This window comes from Pan paniscus, chromosome 22, assembly GCF_029289425.2.
Source record: "Pan paniscus chromosome 22, NHGRI_mPanPan1-v2.0_pri, whole genome shotgun sequence".
Classification (NCBI taxonomy): Eukaryota; Metazoa; Chordata; class Mammalia; order Primates; family Hominidae; genus Pan; species Pan paniscus.
In genome coordinates, this window is record NC_073271.2 from 40,348,329 (window position 1) to 40,365,728 (window position 17,400).

The window sequence follows — 17,400 nt, forward strand, 5'->3', positions numbered from 1 at the left end:
AGAAAAAATATATGTATAAGATGTACATTAAGCCGGGCGCAGTGGCTCATGCCTATAATCCCAGTACTTTGGGAGGCTGAGGCAGGTGGATCGCCTGAGGTCAGGAGTTCGAGACCAGCCTGGCCAACATAGTGAAACCCCGTCTCTACTAAAAATACAAAAAATTAGCTGGGCGCGGTGGTGGGTTTCACTCGCGTCCATGTGAAGAGACCACCAAACAGGCTTTGTGTGAGCAATAAAGCTGTTTATTTCACCTGGGTGCAGGTGGGCTGAGTCTGAAAAGAGAGTCAGTGAAGGGAGATAAGGGTGGGGCGGTTTTATAGGATTTGGGTAGATAAAGGAAAATTATAGTCAAAGGGGGGTTGTTCTCTGGCGGGCAGAGTGGGAGTCACAATGTGCTCAGTAGGGGAGCTTTTGAGCCAGGATGAGCCAGGAGAAGGAATTTCACAAGACAATGTCATCAGTTAAGGCAGGAACAGGCCATTTTCACTTCTTTTATGGTGGAATGTCATCAGTTAAGGCAGGAACCAGCCATCTGGATGTGTACGTGCAGGTCACAGGGGATATGATGGCTTAGCTTGGGCTCAGAGGCCTGACAGTGGGCGCCTGTAATCCCAACTACTTTGGAGGCTGAGGCAGGAGAATCGCTTGAACCCGGTAGGCAGAGGTTGCAGTGAGCCGAGACTGTGCCATCGCACTCCAGCCTGCGCAACAAGAGCGAGACTCCGTCTTAAAAAAAAAAAAAAGATGTACATTAGTTCAGTCTGGAAAGGCAGTACACCTTGAAGGCCGGGTGGGGTTGTGGGGGTGGAGGGAGGCTTCCAGCTTCCAGGTCATCGGTGGATAAGAGACAAAAGATTGCATTCTTTTGAGTCCTTTCACTGAATACACAATTTGGTCTAGCTTAGTGAATCTGCATTTTTACATAAACAATAAGGCAGAGAAAGCAAACAGATAGGTATGTGTCTCCGGTGAGCGGGGGGATGACCTCCTGTCCCACACCTGTGAAGATCAGCTAACAGTTTACATTCCAGGGTGAAATTCAACAGAACTGTTTGAGGGTAAAGATCTTGAGGCCCACAAGGAATTTCCTTGTGGGCAAATTGTGAGGGAGCTTCATAGCTTTTTATCTTTGTAGCGATCTTATTTAGGAATAAAACTGGAGGCAGGTTTGCCTGATGCATTTTCCAGCTGATTTTTCCCTTGCCTTAGTGATTTTAAGGTCTTGAGGCTTATATTCCTTTCACACAGCTAAGCCTCAAACCATGTTTTAAAACTTTTTTCCCCTTTCCCCTTTCCTCCTCCTTCACCCTAGTCTGAAGGTGTAACTGAGACAAGCTGCTTGTGTTACCTTGCATCTTGAAATACAGCCTGGGAATGTGAACCTCCACTCCGTTCCCATCCTGTGCTCTCAGGCCTTATGCACATTTAGTTTACCTGGATGCCTGTTAAGCACACACCATGCTCACTTATCTGGTCATCTCTTTGCTTGGAAGCTTCAGGGGTCAGCTCCTGAAAGGGACCGGACACCTCATTCTGTCTCCAACAAGATTACTTCAAGGCCAGAACTCACTCTCGGCCTTGAAGTAATTGAGGACTAAACTCTGATTTTTCTTTTTTTATCTTGCCCAAATTCCTAAAGGGTATGGACAGTCATGCCCTACAAACCATAAATTCTCATCAGATGGGTTTTATTTAACCTTCTATATCGTGGTGTTGACAAAAAGAGTCAAACTCTGTAAAATATTTTAAGAGATTTATTCTGAGCCAGATATGAATGACCATGGCCCGTGACGCAGCCCTCAGGAAATCCTGAGAACATGTGTCCAAGGTGGTCGGGGCACAGCTTGGTTTTATACTTTTTAGGGAGGCATGAGACAGCAATCTAATACATTTAAGAAATACATTGGTTTGATTCAGAAAGGCGGGACAACTCAAAGTGGGGCTTCCAGGCTATCGGTGAATTTAAACATTTTCTGGTTGAGGGTTGAGTTTGTCTAAAGACCTGGGATCCATAGAAAGGAAATGCTCAGGTTCAGATAAAAGACTGTGGAGACCGTTGGGCACGGGGGCTCACGCCTGTAATCCCAGCACTTTGGGAGGCCGAGGCGGGCGGATCACGAGGTCAGGAGATCGAGACCATCCTGGCTAACACGGTGAAACCCTGTCTCTACTAAAAATACAAAAAACAAACAAAAAAATGAGCTGGGCGTGGGGGCGGGCGCCTGTAGTCCTAGCTACTCGGGAGGCTGAGGCAGGAGAATGGTGTGAGCCCGGGAGGCGGAGCTTGCAGTGAGCCGAGATTGCGCCACTGCACAGAAAAAAAGAAAAAAAAAAAGACTGTGGGGACCAAGGTTCTTTTGAAGTCTTTAATGGCTGCCCTTAAAGACAATCGATGACGAATGTTTCCTATTCACACCTTTAAAAGGTGCTAGACTCTCAGTTAATCTCTTCAGGATTGGGAGGGCCTGGAAGAAAAAGATCAAGCTATGTGAATAGAGATTCCTTCCAGATGCACATTTTCTCCCACAAAGGATGGCTTTGCAGGAGCGTCTCAAAATATGGCAGGGAAACATGTTTCGGGGTAAAATATTTTGATTTTATTCCTTGCCATGTTATGCCAGAGTCAGATTGGAAAGTAAGTTATGACATATAGGGTTAAATAAAACCCGTCTGATGAGAATTTATGGTTTGTAGGGCATGACTCTTCATATCCCTTAGATAGGAATATAGGCAAGAAAAAAAATCAGAGCTGGCCAGGCGCGGTGACTCACACCTGTAATCCCAGCACTTTGGGAGGCCGAGGCGGGCAGATCATGAGGTCAGGAGATTGAGACCATCCTGGCTAACACGGTGAAACCTCGTCTCTACTAAAAATACAACAAATTAGCTGGGCGTGGTGGTGGGCACCTGTAGTCCCAGCTACTTGGGAGGCTGAGGCAGGAGAATGGCGTGAACCTGGAGGGCGGAGCTTGCAGTGAGCCGAGATCGCGCCACTGCACTCCAGCCTGGGCAACAGAGCGAGAATCCACCTCAAAAAAAAAAAAAAAAAAAAAAAAATCAGAGCTTAGTCCTCAGGTTGGTGTAAGATGTGGGATGATAGAAAAGTCTCAGAGCAGTGCCTTCTGAGCTCTTCTACGCCAAGCAGGCAGAATGTTCAGTGCTAGTGAGGCTGGAGCTGGGCCCCAGCAATGGTAGGAAGCTTCCAGCAGGCTCAGTCTGTGGGTGCTTGCAGGGGCACAGTGTGACGGCCACGGGCCTCAGAGCTCTGGTGGGCTCACGAAGGCTCCACTGGACCTACGTCACAGCCTTGGCCCCCTGCCCAGCCCTGGGCCTCCCTTCTTACAGGGGGTGAGTTAGGCATGCTGCTCCCCAGTAAATCTCAGGGGGCCACACACAGATCCTGCTTCCCAGAGACATGGAGAGTGGGGGACACAGGAGCTTCCTGTCGAGTCTTTGAAGCAAGGCCACCACCGCGGTCACCAGGCACACAGGGCCGATACCCGCTTTGTGGTTTCAGCCAGTGGGTTGGGGTTTCTGGCTTGCAGCTAGGGGTACTGCTGAGGACAAGATACCATGGATCAACCGCTGCTCCCTCCTGCCCTGACAGCTGGGAGCTCTGCAGGGCTCAGCAGGGCAGGCTCACCCCCAACTCAGGCAAACGCTATCCTGATGACACCTGCCGCTGAGTCCCATGCGCCCCAGGCCCCGTCCTTGTCTCTTCTTTCCTCCACCACCTTCGCCCCGTAGGTGACACCCCCAGTCCAGACCCCCTCCAAGCCGATACCCTAGTCACCTGCATTGCATAACAAATCACCCCCAGACTTAGCAGCTCACAATAGACATGGCTGTCTCCCGGTTTCTGAGGCTTAGGCATCTGGAGCAGCTGAGCTGCATGGCTGGGCTCAGCCTCCTGGGAGGGAGGGGGGGCCGTCTCTGAGGACCTGGCTGGGGTCTCCCAGCTGCCCCACAAGCTGTCGGTGGGAGGCTTCGCTCCCTGCAACATGGTCTCTCACAACATGGCCTCCCAAGGAGTGAGGGATGAGGGGGGCAGGGAGAGGGGGAGAGGAGGAGAGGGAGACAAATGGAGAGTCAGCAAACGTGCTCCGGAGCTGAAGTTTTCATGATCTCGGAGCGACCACCTCTCCCCTGCCCATGTTGCTGGCCTCGCCACCCACCTGGTACCACTCGGGGGCAGAACCTGGTCCAGCCTGGAGGCTCTGGGCTCCACACCACATCCCTGAGGCAAACTTTGGAACTCCTCGGGTGGCAGGTGCAGCACACCCCTCCCAGATGCCCTTGGGAACTCAAATCTTCTCCCTTGGTCTCAGGAGCCAGTGCGGTGGGTAGCCTGCCTGACCCCCGGCTGACTGAGGACCCCCGGCTGGTGCTGCAGATGGTTCAGATCCCTGTGGCAGGTCAGAGCCAGGCCTGGGAGAAGGGACAGGCAGCACGTGTTGATTTATATTTTTTCAGTGTCCTGAGAGGTCTTCAGGCCTTGTGGTCATTTCCAGCTTCGTTCTCGTAATTGCCGTTCTGGGAGCCATTGGGGCAAGGGCGCCTGGGACAGAGAGTTCACGGTGGCCACGCTGGCTGCAGTCTTTACCCTGGCGTGGCATCCATCGCTGTCCTTTCACATTTTAAGAACAGTTCTGCTGTATATTTCCAGAATGCAGATGACTCTGTGGACTCCAGAGATGAAAAGAAACATGTCTGTTCCCTCAGCCTGAAGCTCTGCTCTAGACCAGGTGTCGGCAAACTGCAGCCCACTGGCTAGATTGGGCCCGCCATCTGTTTGCAAATAAAGGGTTTTTTTTTCTTTCTTTCTTTTTTTTTTTTTTTGAGATATAGTCTCCGTCTGTCACCCAGGCTGGAGTGCAAGGGCCTGATCTTGGCTCACTGCAACCTCCCCCTCCTGGGTTTAAGTGATACTCCTGCCTCAGGCTCCTGAGTAGGTGGGACTATAGGTGTCAGGCCTCTGAGCCCAAGCTAAACCATCATATCCCCTGTGACCTGCACGTATACATCCAGATGGTCTGAAGTAACTGAAGAATCACAAAAGAAGTGAAAATGACCTTAACTGATGACATTACCTTGATTCCTGCCTTAACTGATGACATTACCTTGTGAAATTCCTTCTCCTGGCTCAGAAGCTCCCCCGCTGAGCATCTTGTGACCCCCACCCCTGCCCGCAAGAGAACAACCCCCTTTGACTGTAATTTTCCACAACCTACCCAAATCCTATAAAACAGCCCCACCCCATCTCCCTTTGCTGACCCTCTTTTCAGACTCAGCCTGCCTGCACCCAGGTGAAATAAACAGCCTTGTTGCTCACACAAAGCCTGTTTGGTGGTCTCTTCACATGGACGCACATGACAATAGGCATGCACCACCATGTTCGGCTAATTTTTTGTATTTTTAGTAGAGACAGGGTTTCACCATGCTGGCCAGGCTGATTTCAAACTCCTGGCCTCAAGTGATCTGCCCGCCTCAGCCTCCCAAAGTGCTGGGATTACAGACGTGAGCCACCGTGCCCAGTCCGCAAAGTTTAATTAATATTAGTGCCCAGCTATATGGTATTTGTTCGTTCTTGCATTGCTATTAAAAAACCCCTCAGATTGGATAATTTATAAGAAAAGAGGCCTAACTGGCATACGGTCCTGCAGGCTGTACAGGAGGCATGGTGGCTTCTGCTTCTGGGGAGGCTTCAGGAAGCTTCCAATCATGATAGAAGGCAAAGCGGGCAGGCGTCTCACATGGCAGGAGTAAGAGAGAGAGGCAGGGGCAGGTGCCGCACACTTAAATGACCAGGTCTTGCAAGAACTCATTCACTATTACGGGAACAGCACCAAGAGGATGGTGTTCAATCATTCATGAGAAATGCCTCCTTGATCCAATAACCTTCCACACTGTGGATTACAATTTTTTTGAGACAGAGTCTCGCTCTGTTGCCCAGGCTGGAGTGCAGTGGCACGATCTCGGTTCACAGCAACCTCTGTCTCCTGGGTTCAAGTGATTCTCCTGCCTCAGCCTCCGAGTAGCTGGGATTACAGGCGCACACCACCACGCCTGGCTAATTTTTGTATTTTTAGTAGAGATGGGGTTTCACCATTGGACAAGGCTGGTCTTGAACTCCTGACCTCAAGTGATCTGCCTGCCTCGGCCTCCCAAAGTGCTGGGATTACAGGTGTGAGCCACTGTGCCTGGCCTGGGGATTACAATTTGACATGATATTTGGGTGGGGCACAGAGCCAAACCACGTAACATACTGATTCATTTATGTAGTTGATCCTCGAACCACTCAAGAGTTGGGGGCTCCAACACCCCTTTAAGTTGAAAATCTGTGCATAACTTTTGACTCCTCCAAAACTTAACTATGAGTAGCTCACTATTGACCAGAAGGAAGGCTTACTGATAGCATCAACACATATTTTGTATGTTGTATTATAAACTGTATTCCTACAATAAAGGGAACTAGAGAGAAGAAAATGTTATTAAGAAAATCATAAGGAAGATAAAATATATTTACATTAAGTAGAAGCAGGTCATCATAAAGGCCTTGCTGTCTTCCCGTGAGTAGGAGAAGGGGGAAGAGGAGGGGGTGGTCTAGCATCTCAGGGGTGGCAGAGGCGGAAGAAAATCTGCATAGAAGTGGATCCCCGCAGCTGAAACCTGTGTCGTTCAGGGTCAGCCGAATGGCCCACGGCTGCCTTCCCACTGCAAGGGCAGAGGCGAGGAGCTGGGACAGAGACCACGTGGCCGGCAAAGCCTGCCACAGCGACCATGCGGCCCTGTGCAGAGAGTTTGCTGCTCCTGCTCTAGCTGGGGCCTCCCTCCTTCCTGGAGTGTCCTCTGAGGAGCCCGCCGCCTGTCACCTGCTCCCGCGCCTCACTCAGGACCAGAGTGTACCAGTGCCTGCGGCCCTGTCACTGCCTTTTTCTCCAGTTGTGGTTTCCTCCTGCTGCCAGAGCAGGGCCCTTTTTACCTGGGCCTCGTGCCCACACCGTGAGAAACACTTTGTGCCAAGTGCTTTCTCCTCTGAACTCGAGAGGACTCTCCATGGAGATTGGTACCTGCCAATCGGGGTTTATGGTCGCGTGTCCTCTCTTTTATGGGAAGAATATCGCGTAATTGCTACTGCAGCAGCGTCCAGGCAGACAGACATGGCCCTCTGTGGAGTGTGCGGTTCTTCTCTAGAAAGGCAGGAGCCGCTCCCAGGGCGATGTGGGCCCGGCTATTTCATCAGAGATGGTCAGCTTGGTACCTATTTCACCTTAAATGATGTTCCCACAGAGGCCCAGGGATACTTGGAAACAAGCGCCCAGCCCCTCTCGCAGATGGCTCTGCAGTTACGACTGTCTTATAAAATATTAACTGCCCTGCGGTATGTTTTTAGTTAACGAGATGGCTCTCCAGCCAGAAAGCACCCAGGGCAGGGGCACTGGATGGGGCTCTGCTGACATGGAGCGGGTGAAAGGGAGGGCGTCTTCACTTCCTTTGTCTGTTAAGGGGGCTCTAAGACACCTCTCTGGGGGTGTTGCTGGTTGCCATAGGACCCAACTCCTGCAGTGGGTGCTCGTCGAGCACATCTAGTTGCAGAGTGGACCAGGTGGAGGACTGTACCGTCCAGCAGGGCGCAGCTGCGGGTGTGTGGGGACACTGTGTCTAGTCGCAGGGTGGACCGGGCGGAGGACTGTACCGTCCAGCAGGGCGCGGCTGCGGGTGTGTGGGGACACTGTGTCTAGTCGCAGGGTGGACCGGGCGGAGGACTGTACCGTCCAGCAGGGCGCGGCTGCGGGTGTGTGGGGACACTGTGTCTAGTCGCAGGGTGGACCGGGCGGAGGACTGTACCGTCCAGCAGGGCGCGGCTGCGGGTGTGTGGGGACACCGTGCTGGCCACTCTGGAGGGCAGCTTCCGGCCATGCTTGTGCAGAGCACAGTGTCCGGAAGAGGTGACAGTGTCCTGAGTGCTGTCCTACACCAGGGGCTATGACCGCCTTCCCACCACTTTGCAGGCACCAGGATGGTGGGTTAGTGAGATGGTGGACATCCTTGGGCGCGCCAGCACCGCTGGCTGGCTCATCTGCGGAGGGCCTTCCAGAGGCGTGTGCTCTGGGCAGTAGTCTGGGCAGCAGGCCTGCACACCCAGGGAGGAAATGAGTGTGGCGGGTCAGGCAGTAGTCTGGGGGCACCCTCCCTCCTCCCAGATCAGAGGCCACAGGACCTCTTCACTTCCCTGGACATGGAGGCCAGCAGGGCCCAGGAATGGCAGCCGGGTATCGCCCGCTGGTGGCAAGGAAGGGGCGGACAGTGTGGCTTTGTGGGGTGAAAGGGCGTCTGGGTCACTTGGGAAAGGCGCATTCGCCTTCTCAGGCATCAGAGGGCAGTCCCCGTCCCTCCCCAAGCCAGAGAGTGGGCAGCACACAGGGTGGAGTTAGACATCCATGGGGCCCCATGGCCAGCACCTGCTGCGATGGGGACTGCTGGGCTTGATCTTTCTGGCTGTTCCTGTCCCCTCCACTGTGACACATCCAGGGAGCAGGCCCTGAGCCTGCCCCAGCCTTGGGGTCCTGCCTCTCTCACTGGGAATGGTCCCTGGCTTGGGGCCACATCTGGGGTGCTGGGGGAGGGGGCTGCAGAGGTCTTCGAGCAGGGGGTCCTGAGTCTCGTTGTGGGGGGGTCTCACTCAGGCCCAGGTCCCCCTGCGACTCCTGCCCTGCCTTTCCCGCTCCCGTTGGCCATTCAGGGCTTAAAGATAATCGCGGCACTCGCCGGTTTAAAGGACACACGTGCGCCCAACCCTCCGAAGGCACACATCCGCGCCAGTGTCCGGTTCCAGGTCTCTGGGGGAGGGCGGGCTCGCAGGCGGGGTGTCTGGGCCCAGTCTTCCCTGGCGTGTCCTTGGCTCTAGCTGCGGGCGCGGGACGCGGCGCGGGAGACGCTCTCCGGGCTGAGTGACGCAGAGCGCTGCGGGCGGCTCCACTGCACCGGGCACGCGGCGCACGCTCGGGCGAGATGTGGACGGCCCCGCGGGGCCAGGGCGGCGGTGCTGCGCCGGGACGCGGGTGACGCCGAGCAGGTAGGTGCCCGCCGGGGCCGGGGCGAGGGCGCGAGCCCGGGTGCGGGGACTGAGGCGGCCGTCCCGGGAGCTTGTGAAGGTTGAGGCGGGGTGCAGGGGCGCGGACCGGGGTGCCGAGTGCGTGCAGGGGCGCGGGGTGCGGGGACCGAGGCGGCCGGCCCCGGTGCTGCTGCAGGGCGCGGTGGGGTGCAGGGGCGCAGGCGGGGTTCGGGGCGCTGGTGCAGGGCACGGCGGGGTGCAGGGGCGCGGGTGGGGCTCGAGGCGCTGGTGCAGGGCGCGGTGGGGTGCAGGGGCGCGAAGGGGCTCCGGGCACTGGTGCAGGGTGCGGTGGGGTGCAGGGGCGGGCGGGGTTCGGGGCGCTGGTGCAGGGGCACCGGTGGGGTTCGGGGCGCGGACTGGAGCACCCAGTGTGCGCAGAGGCGCGGGGCGCTGACTGGGAGCCGGGTGCGGTCTGTCTGCGGGACGCCTTGCCGCTGGAGCGACCCTGTCCGGCTGGCGCGAGGGGACCCGGGGATGAGGGACTCAGCCGTCCTCGTGCCCCTGCCCGTCCGCCGGGACAGCAGGGCCCGCTTCTGGGGCGCTTACTTCCTCCGTCCCCGCACCCGCCTCTGCCTGTCCAGTCTCCGAAGCGCTGGCTTTCACGCGGGGATTTCAGAAGATGCCCGAGCAACCTCCAGAGAGGGCAGGGAGGCCACACGGTGTACCGAGGGAGTGCAGGGCGCGCCTGTCCCAGTCCTGCTGGTGCCAGAGGCCCGCCCTGCCCAGACAGAACCTTCCATTTCCCCGGGGAATCTGCTGGGCTGGGCTGGGCTGGCTGGGGGCGGGTGGGCACACCAGGATCCTCTTGAGTCGCCTGGTCCTGGGCTCGCGTGCCAACGAGTCTTCTTGAATTCGGCCTAGGTGATGGTGGTAGTGGTCTTCCCGCTGCCACCCCTGCCATGCGGGACCCCCGGGGCTGAGGGAGGGGCTGCTCAGTGGCTAACACTGAAGGGTAGGGAACGCTACCCCAACCCACACTCCCTGGGGCTCCACTGCACCACTTTCTCAGGGAATAGCTCTGTGCAGGGCTTGGGTTTGGAAATCCACCCACATGGGGCCTTGCCTTGCTCAGGCCTGCTTCATGCATCTGTCTTCTGGAAGCTCATTTCCTACCTGCGTGCTCTCAACACTCACACCTGTGCCAGTTGCTTGTGGAGAATTTTAGCTGTGAACCAGGGTGGCCCAAGCTGTTCTCAGGTGACCTGTGAGAAAGGGATTGAGCCTGTAATTTTGGGTAGAAGAACCCCAGAAAGGGCTGGATGGGCCCTTGGAAGGTCGTTGCCAGGCCTGGGTTTTCAGGGTTCTGCACCCCTGGGCTGAGGCTGAGGCACCCGTCCTGTTGGGCACTGGGTCGAGCCATTGGCCCCCCCACAGCGGGCATCAGATGCTCACAGGGGCTCCTGGCTGCCTCCTGCAAAGTCGGGTGGTGCTGGAGCAGGTCTGACCTGCTTCCCAGGGCCCACTTGCCGCTGGGATTAGAGGAACCTGCACAAGACCCCAGGGGCTGTGCTGAGGTGGACAGCTGCCTGAAAGATGAGCGTGTGAACAGAACATGCTGGTCTTAAGGCAGAGAGTCCCACACCGTGGACCCTCCCGTCTGATGCTGGGGTCTTCGTTTCCAGCGTGGAGCCATCCTCATCCCGTGCAGGGTGGACCACCTGCCTGGGGAGCCACCTGCAGTCTGGGTCCCCTTGTGGTGCCACTGCGATCTCTCTAGAGCCTCCTCTTCCTCCTGCCACTGGGGACATCTCTGCCCCTCTGCTTCCCTTGGAAGCTGGTTGTGAAGCTGGGCCAGTGGCTGCGGGGACAGCTCATGGCCCTGGAAAGACCCCACTGGCATGCGGCACAACATCTGCTCTGAGAACTGCAGGAAAAGGCCGGGCAGGGCACCCCTGCCATCCTGCCAGTGAAGTTTACGGGTCTCGGAATGAGTGTGGCCAAGGGGCAAAGGGGAGGAGGGAGAGGGGGAGGTGGGGTTGCCTGAGAGTGCCTGCCCCAGGACAGCAGCCAGTAGCTCAGCCCCAAGTGCCCGGCACCGAGCTTCGAGCTGCGTGGCCCCGAAGAGGGGCTCAGTCACCTAATGTGATGAGGGGACGGCAGAGCAAAGGCTTGTCTGACAGTGACCGTCATGTGTAGTGGAGAGGACGTGGCCAGAGATCGGGTTTCAGGGCAGGGATGAGGGGGGAATTCCAGTCAGATCTTTTGCATCCCAGCAACCCTCCCCTTGACACCTTTGGGGCAGTGGCAGGGGATGACCATGGATGACCTCATGAGAACATTGTGGGTGTCAGGGACTCAGGGAGGCCCCGCAGGGCTTGAACATGCTTATGTTTCTCATTTGTAAAGGGAGGGCAGTCATCCGGCGGCTTCTTGTGGCCTCGGTGATGAAGGCCACATCAGAGCCAGGGAGAAAGGATATGAGAGAAAAAGATTCATTTGAATTATTGTCTTTTTCCTGGAGTGGAGAGATGTGGTACTCCCCAAAACTTCCTTTCTAGGCTGGGCACAGTGGCTCACGCCTGTAAAACCAGCACTTTGGGAGGCGGAGGCCGGTGGATCGCCTGAGGTCAGGAGTTTGAAACCAACCTGACCAACATGGTGAAACCCTGTTGCTACTAAATACAAAAAAATTTAGCAGGGTGTGGTGAAGGGCGCCCATAATCCCAGCTATTGGGGAGGCTAAGGCAGGAGAATCACTTGAACCTGGGAGATGGAGGTTGCAGTGAGCCAAGACTGCGTCACTGCACTCCAGCCTGAGCGACAAAGTGGGACTCCATCTCAAAAAACAAGAAGAAAAAGAAACTTCCTTTGTGGACAGTGAGGGCTATTTAAAAAATTTTTGGAATATGAAAGTAGTCACTGGTGTCTGGAAGCAGGAGCTGTGCAGAATTGTACAGTTGCGAAACCATGTCGCCGGCAGCTGGTGCTGGGGGTGGAGACTTCCCTGTGCGGTGCTCAGTGCAGCTGCACCCGTGGGGGAGGGAGCTCTTTCTCTGGCCCTGCAGTGACCTGAGGTTGTTACCATTATGAACGGCCGCTGGGACCCCCGCATGTGCATGTACTCCCCCAGAGTGTCCGGGGGCCCCAGCCAAGGGACACAGCTCAGGCAGCTGGGAACATGTGCAGGCTGATGAAGAGAACCGGGTGAGGGCTTCACTTGAGGAAGCATGTGACCAGGTCCTCTCAGAACATCAGCCTCATCTTCCTGTCTCTGATCTATTTCAGCAACCACCCCATGTGTCTCTAGAACCCCCAGTGTAGCGAGCTGGAGAGAGGGCAGCAGTCCTGAGGGCAGCAGGCCTGGTTGCAGCTGGCGTGGGGGTCTCAGGATGGAGCCCTCAGCCCTGAGGAAAGCTGGCTCAGAGCAGGAGGGCTTTGAGGGGCTGCCCAGAAGGGTCACTGACCTGGGGATGGTCTCCAATCTCCGGCGCAGCAACAGCAGCCTCTTCAAGAGCTGGAGGCTGCAGTGCCCCTTCGGCAACAATGACAAGGTAGGCTTTCTGCTGGTCAGCCTGCAGCTGGCACGTGGCCACGGAGGTCACCGTTGGGCAGGTCATAGCTTGAGGCTGTGACGACGGGGGTGGGAAAGGGTCTGCTGACCTTGGGGGCTCCTGCCCAACCATACCTTTGGGAGAACAGAACTGGGGAGGGTGATGCGTGTCTCGTCTTCTGTGGGTTGCATGACCATTTCCCATGGTTGGTCTGATTGGGAAATCACCGGGTTAACTCAAAAATGTTGCACTAGAGTCCTGGAAATCTGTTACCCATGCTTACCTTGTTGCATAATGATTTCACATCCTTTATCCGATTGGGAGGGCCTGGGCCTGGGCTAGCTTTCCCCAAAGCCCTGGATACGAAGACACAAGTGTGTTGAAAGCACATGGCATCTTGCAGTCCCCTTGCCAGGCAGGCAGGAGGGTGGCTGCCCTTTTTCCGATGGTGCAAGATCCAGGTCCCCAGATCCCCAGCCTCCACGTTTTCCACCACACCATGTTGTTCCCAAGGAAGGTGGTGTTGCTGTAGAAACTGTAAAGTGCGCGCACATTCAAAACGGTCCCAAGAGGAAATGATTTCTTAGATTCATTCCTCCCTCCTGAATCCCCACCGGAGAGTCTTGGCAAGGTGCTTCTAATCTTTGGCTCAGGGTCGCGCAGGCTTCCTTCCTTCAAGCAAGTAGTGCGAAAGCTCCTCAAGGAGCTCAGATGTGTCTCCAGGGGGCTGGGTGTGCTCTTTCAAATGTTGGAAGATCTCAATGTGCCATCTTTACCTTCAGCAAGAAAGCCTCAGTTCGTGGATTCCTGAAAACATCAAGAAGAAAGAATGCGTGTATTTTGTGGAAAGTTCCAAACTGTCTGATGCTGGGTAAGTGACGTGATTTGTGTGTAAGACCTCTGACTTCTTCCTTCCGATCCCACATGGAGTAGCTGATCAGGCCAAGACCCCTCAGGGCCTCAGTGAAGGGTCACTGGAGATATCTCTGTCTCCATACGAGGCTTAGAGTCCACAGAGCATTTCCACCTAACCCTTGCAAGCCTCCTGTCGGGGACAGTTGACCCTCATCCTGCCTCGCAGGTGCAGGGACCAAAGTGCAGAGTTTAGGTGACTTGTTCAGGGTCATAACGGCACTATCGCGCGGCGAGGCCCAGTGGTTTGAACACAGATGCATCCTCTAATCCTCTCATTTCCACACCTGCCCCCACCCCAAGAGAGAGAGTCCCAGGGTCCAGGAACTGGAAGGGACTTAGGGAGAATCCACGGCCAGAAGACTGCCCCCCTGCACAGCTTGCCAAAGCCAGAGGCCCGACTTGCCCCCAGGCCCCACAGAGCCCCCTTTGCCCCTCCTCCCCACAGAGCCCATGACTCAGGTGTGGCCAAGACCCCTGCCCAGGCAACATGGCCACTGTCTCTGAGTGGCTGGATATGGCCCTCCGGAGCCGATGGTGCTCCCTGCAGTTGGCGCCCCTTTAGGCACGAACAGAGTGTTGATTCATGTTTGTGTGCCCTCCCCGAGCAACACCCATTTCATGCTCTTCCATAAACGGGCCACACGCTTCCTCCTTTTACTCCATTGCCTGGTGAGCTCCTACTTCTCGCTCAAGGCCTATTGCAGATGCCGCCTCTGCCGTGCAGCCTTCCGTGACTATACAACCTCTACCAGGAAGTGAGCTTCCCTCCTACCGCACCGTGTGTTTCTCTTTGATCCCAGCTGTCATGCTGTAACTGTGTGGCTTTGTGTTCATCTTTCTTGCTAGCTGCTGAGCTTTTGGGGGCCTGGGACGGAAGCAGAGTATTGTATTAATTCCCAGAGAGTGGCCTTCAGCTCATATTTACTGAATATGGGGAGGGAGAAGCATCGTGTGCTTGGGAAATAGAAGAAGACTGTGTTGCCCCAGGGTACCTCTAGTGTACTTGGTACGTCATCAGAGTTTCACGGTCGCCAATACAACAGCTGTCCCTCGGCATCCCTGGGGAATTGTTCCCGGACACCCACGGATACCAAAATCCCATATCTCGTATCAGTCCCAAAATCTCATATCAAGTCACTGATATGAGATGGTGTGGTATTTGCATATAAACTACGTACATCCTTCAGCATACTTTAAATCATCTCTAGATTACTTATAATACCTGATACAATGTAGATGTTATAAAAATAGTTATACTGCATTTAAAAAATTTGTATTTTTGGGCCGGGCGTGGTGGCTCACGCCTGTAATCCCAGCACTTTGGGAGGCCGAGGCAGGCGGATCACGAGGTCAGGAGATCGAGACCATCCTGGCTAACACGGTGAAACCCCGTCTCCACTAAAAATACAAAAAATTCTCCAGGCGTGGTGGCGGGCGCCTGTAGTCCCAGCTACTCTGGAGGCTGAGGCAGGAGAATGGCGTGCGCCCGGGAGGCGGAGCTTGCAGTGAGCCGAGATAGTGCCATTGCACTCCAGCCTGGGCGACAGAGTGAGACTCCATCTCAAAAAAAAAAAAAAAAAAAAGTTGTATTTTTGTTGTTATGTGGGTTTTTTCTTTTTCTTTTTCTTTTTTGAGACAGAGTCTTGCTCTGTCACCCAGCCTGGAGTGCCGTGGCATGATCTTGGCTCACTGCAACCTCCACCTCCCGGGTTCAAGAGATTCTCCTGGCTCAGCTTCCCGAGTAGCTGAGACTACAGGCGTGCGCCACCACGTCTGGCTAATTTTTGTATTTTTAGTAGAGATGGGGTTTCACCACGTTGGCCAGGCTAGTCTCAATCGAACTCCTGACCTCAAGTGATCCACCCGCCTTGGCCTCCCAAAGTGCTGGGATTACAGGTGTGAGCTACCGTGCCCGGCCAATGTGTTGTTATTTTATTTTTTTTGAGACGGAGTCTCGCTCTGTCTCCCAGCTGGAGTGCAGTGGTTCAATCTCAGCTCACTGCAACCTCTACATCCCGGGTTCAAGCGATTCTCCTGCCTCAGCCTCCCGAGTAGCTGAGATTACAGGCATGCGCCACTACGTCTGGCTAATTTTTGTATTTTTAGTAGAGATGGGGTTTCACCATGTTGGTCAGACTGGTCTCAAACTCCTGACCTCGTGATCCACCCGCCTCAGCCTCCCAAAGTGCTAGGATTACAGGCGTGAGCCACCGCATCCGGCCATGTTATTTTTAATTTTTTTTTTTCCTGAATATTTTTAGTCTGCGTTTGGCTGAATCTGCAGATGCAGAACTCGCGGCCATGGAGGGCTGGATGTACAGACAGTGATGAAGAGCCCCATGTGGAAGGAGCGGGGTCTGTAGAGCAGTGGTACTCCAGCCTCGGAGCGCACCCTTGTTACTAGAAAGGGGTCCCGATCCAGACCCCAAGGGTGGGTTCTTGGATCTCACACAAGAAAGTATTTGGAGCAAGTCCACAGAGTAAAGTGAAAGCAAGGTATTAACAATGTAAAGGAATAAAAGAATGGCTCCTCCATAGGCAGAGCAGCCCTGAGGGCTGCTGCTTGGCTGTTTTTTTTTTTTTTTTTTGAGACGGGGTCTCACTCTGTCGCCCAGGCTGGAGTGCAATGGTGTGATCTTGGCTCGCTGCAACCTTCGTCTCCCAGGTTCATGCGATTCGCCATGTTGGCCAGGCTGGTCTGGAACTCCTGACCTCAGGTGATCCACCAGCCTCGGCCTCCCAAAGTGCTGGGATTTCAGGCATAAGCCACCGTGCTTGGCTGGTTGGCTATTTTTATGGTAGTTTTGGATCATGTGCTTAACAAGGGTGGATTATTCATGAGTTTTATGGGAAAGGGGCGGGGATTTCCCAGAACTGATTTCCTCTTTCTTTCAGACCATACAGGGTATTTCTGATGTTGCCATGGCATCTGTCAACTGTCATGGTGCTGGTGGGAGTGTCTCTTACATGTTAATATATTATAATTAGCGTGTAATGGGCAGCGAGGATAACCAGAGCCCACTTTTGTCGCCATCTTGGTTTTGGTGGGTTTTAGCCAGTGTCTTGTACCCTGTTTTATCAGCAAGGTCTTTGTGACCTGTGTCTTGTGCCGACCTCTTGTCTCATCCTGTGACTTAGAATGCCTTAACCGTCTGGGAAGGCAGCCCAGCAGGTTTCAGCCTGATTTCACCCTGTGCCTATTCAAGATGGACTCACTCTGGTTTGAACGCCGCTGACACCCTGACCTGCTGTGTCCTGAGAAGCCTAGGTGAGGCCCCGTGGGTCTGGGGCCTCTGCTGGTCGGCTCTGCGTGCTTCTCACATGGAAGTGGAAACCCTTGGGGCAGCAGGGCCCAGAGAGGAAGGGGTGCTGACCTGGATCAGATGTAAGCAGGACAGACTTGCTTCTGGAGGTCCCCAAAGCCATCCCCCATGCTCAGGGGTTTGCTAGGACTCACAGCTGTGCACACAGCTAAGGTTTATCATGGTGAAGGCCTACGTGATGGGCTTGGCAAGGGAGAAAGACACAGGCCGAGTCTGGAGAATCTGAGGGCAGGCTGCTGCTGCTCTCCTGTGCAGGCGCCATGCATGCTCCTTCCTCCAGCCGAGAAGAACGTGGCAACCTGCAAAGCCCATTCGAGGCTCAGAGCCCAGGGCGTGCATCCTGCACTGGCCACGTGGGCCCCTCTGCATGGCAACCACCCAAATCCCAGACTCCCAGCAGGAAAGCAGCTGTTCAGCATAAACCCATTGCAGGAACAGTCCAGGCCCGGCAAAGCACTCCTAGCAGTCAGGGGACGGAGAGACGCTCCAAAAGCCCCGTTCCCAGACACCACCTTGAAAGCAGGCCCCTCTGAGAAGGCAACCTGAGATCTGC

At 55.1% G+C, this 17,400-nt stretch overlaps 1 protein-coding gene across 2 annotated transcripts in view; it reads left to right on the forward strand.

Annotated features, from left to right (window-relative positions):
• The first annotated feature begins 8,840 nt into the window (after window positions 1-8,840).
• Window positions 8,841-17,400, forward strand: part of TRPM2 (transient receptor potential cation channel subfamily M member 2) — a 133,099-nt gene continuing 124,539 nt past the window's right edge. Inside the window, exons 1-3 of one of the 2 annotated variants that reach the window (XM_063601262.1) lie at window positions 8,841-9,079; window positions 12,344-12,609; window positions 13,392-13,480. In XM_063601262.1, coding sequence (XP_063457332.1) covers window positions 12,448-12,609; window positions 13,392-13,480 — 251 coding nt within the window. In that variant the 5' untranslated portion in view covers window positions 8,841-9,079; window positions 12,344-12,447. The remainder of the gene's footprint in view (window positions 9,080-12,343; window positions 12,610-13,391; window positions 13,481-17,400) is intronic. The other variant, XM_034948164.3, reaches the window with a different exon arrangement.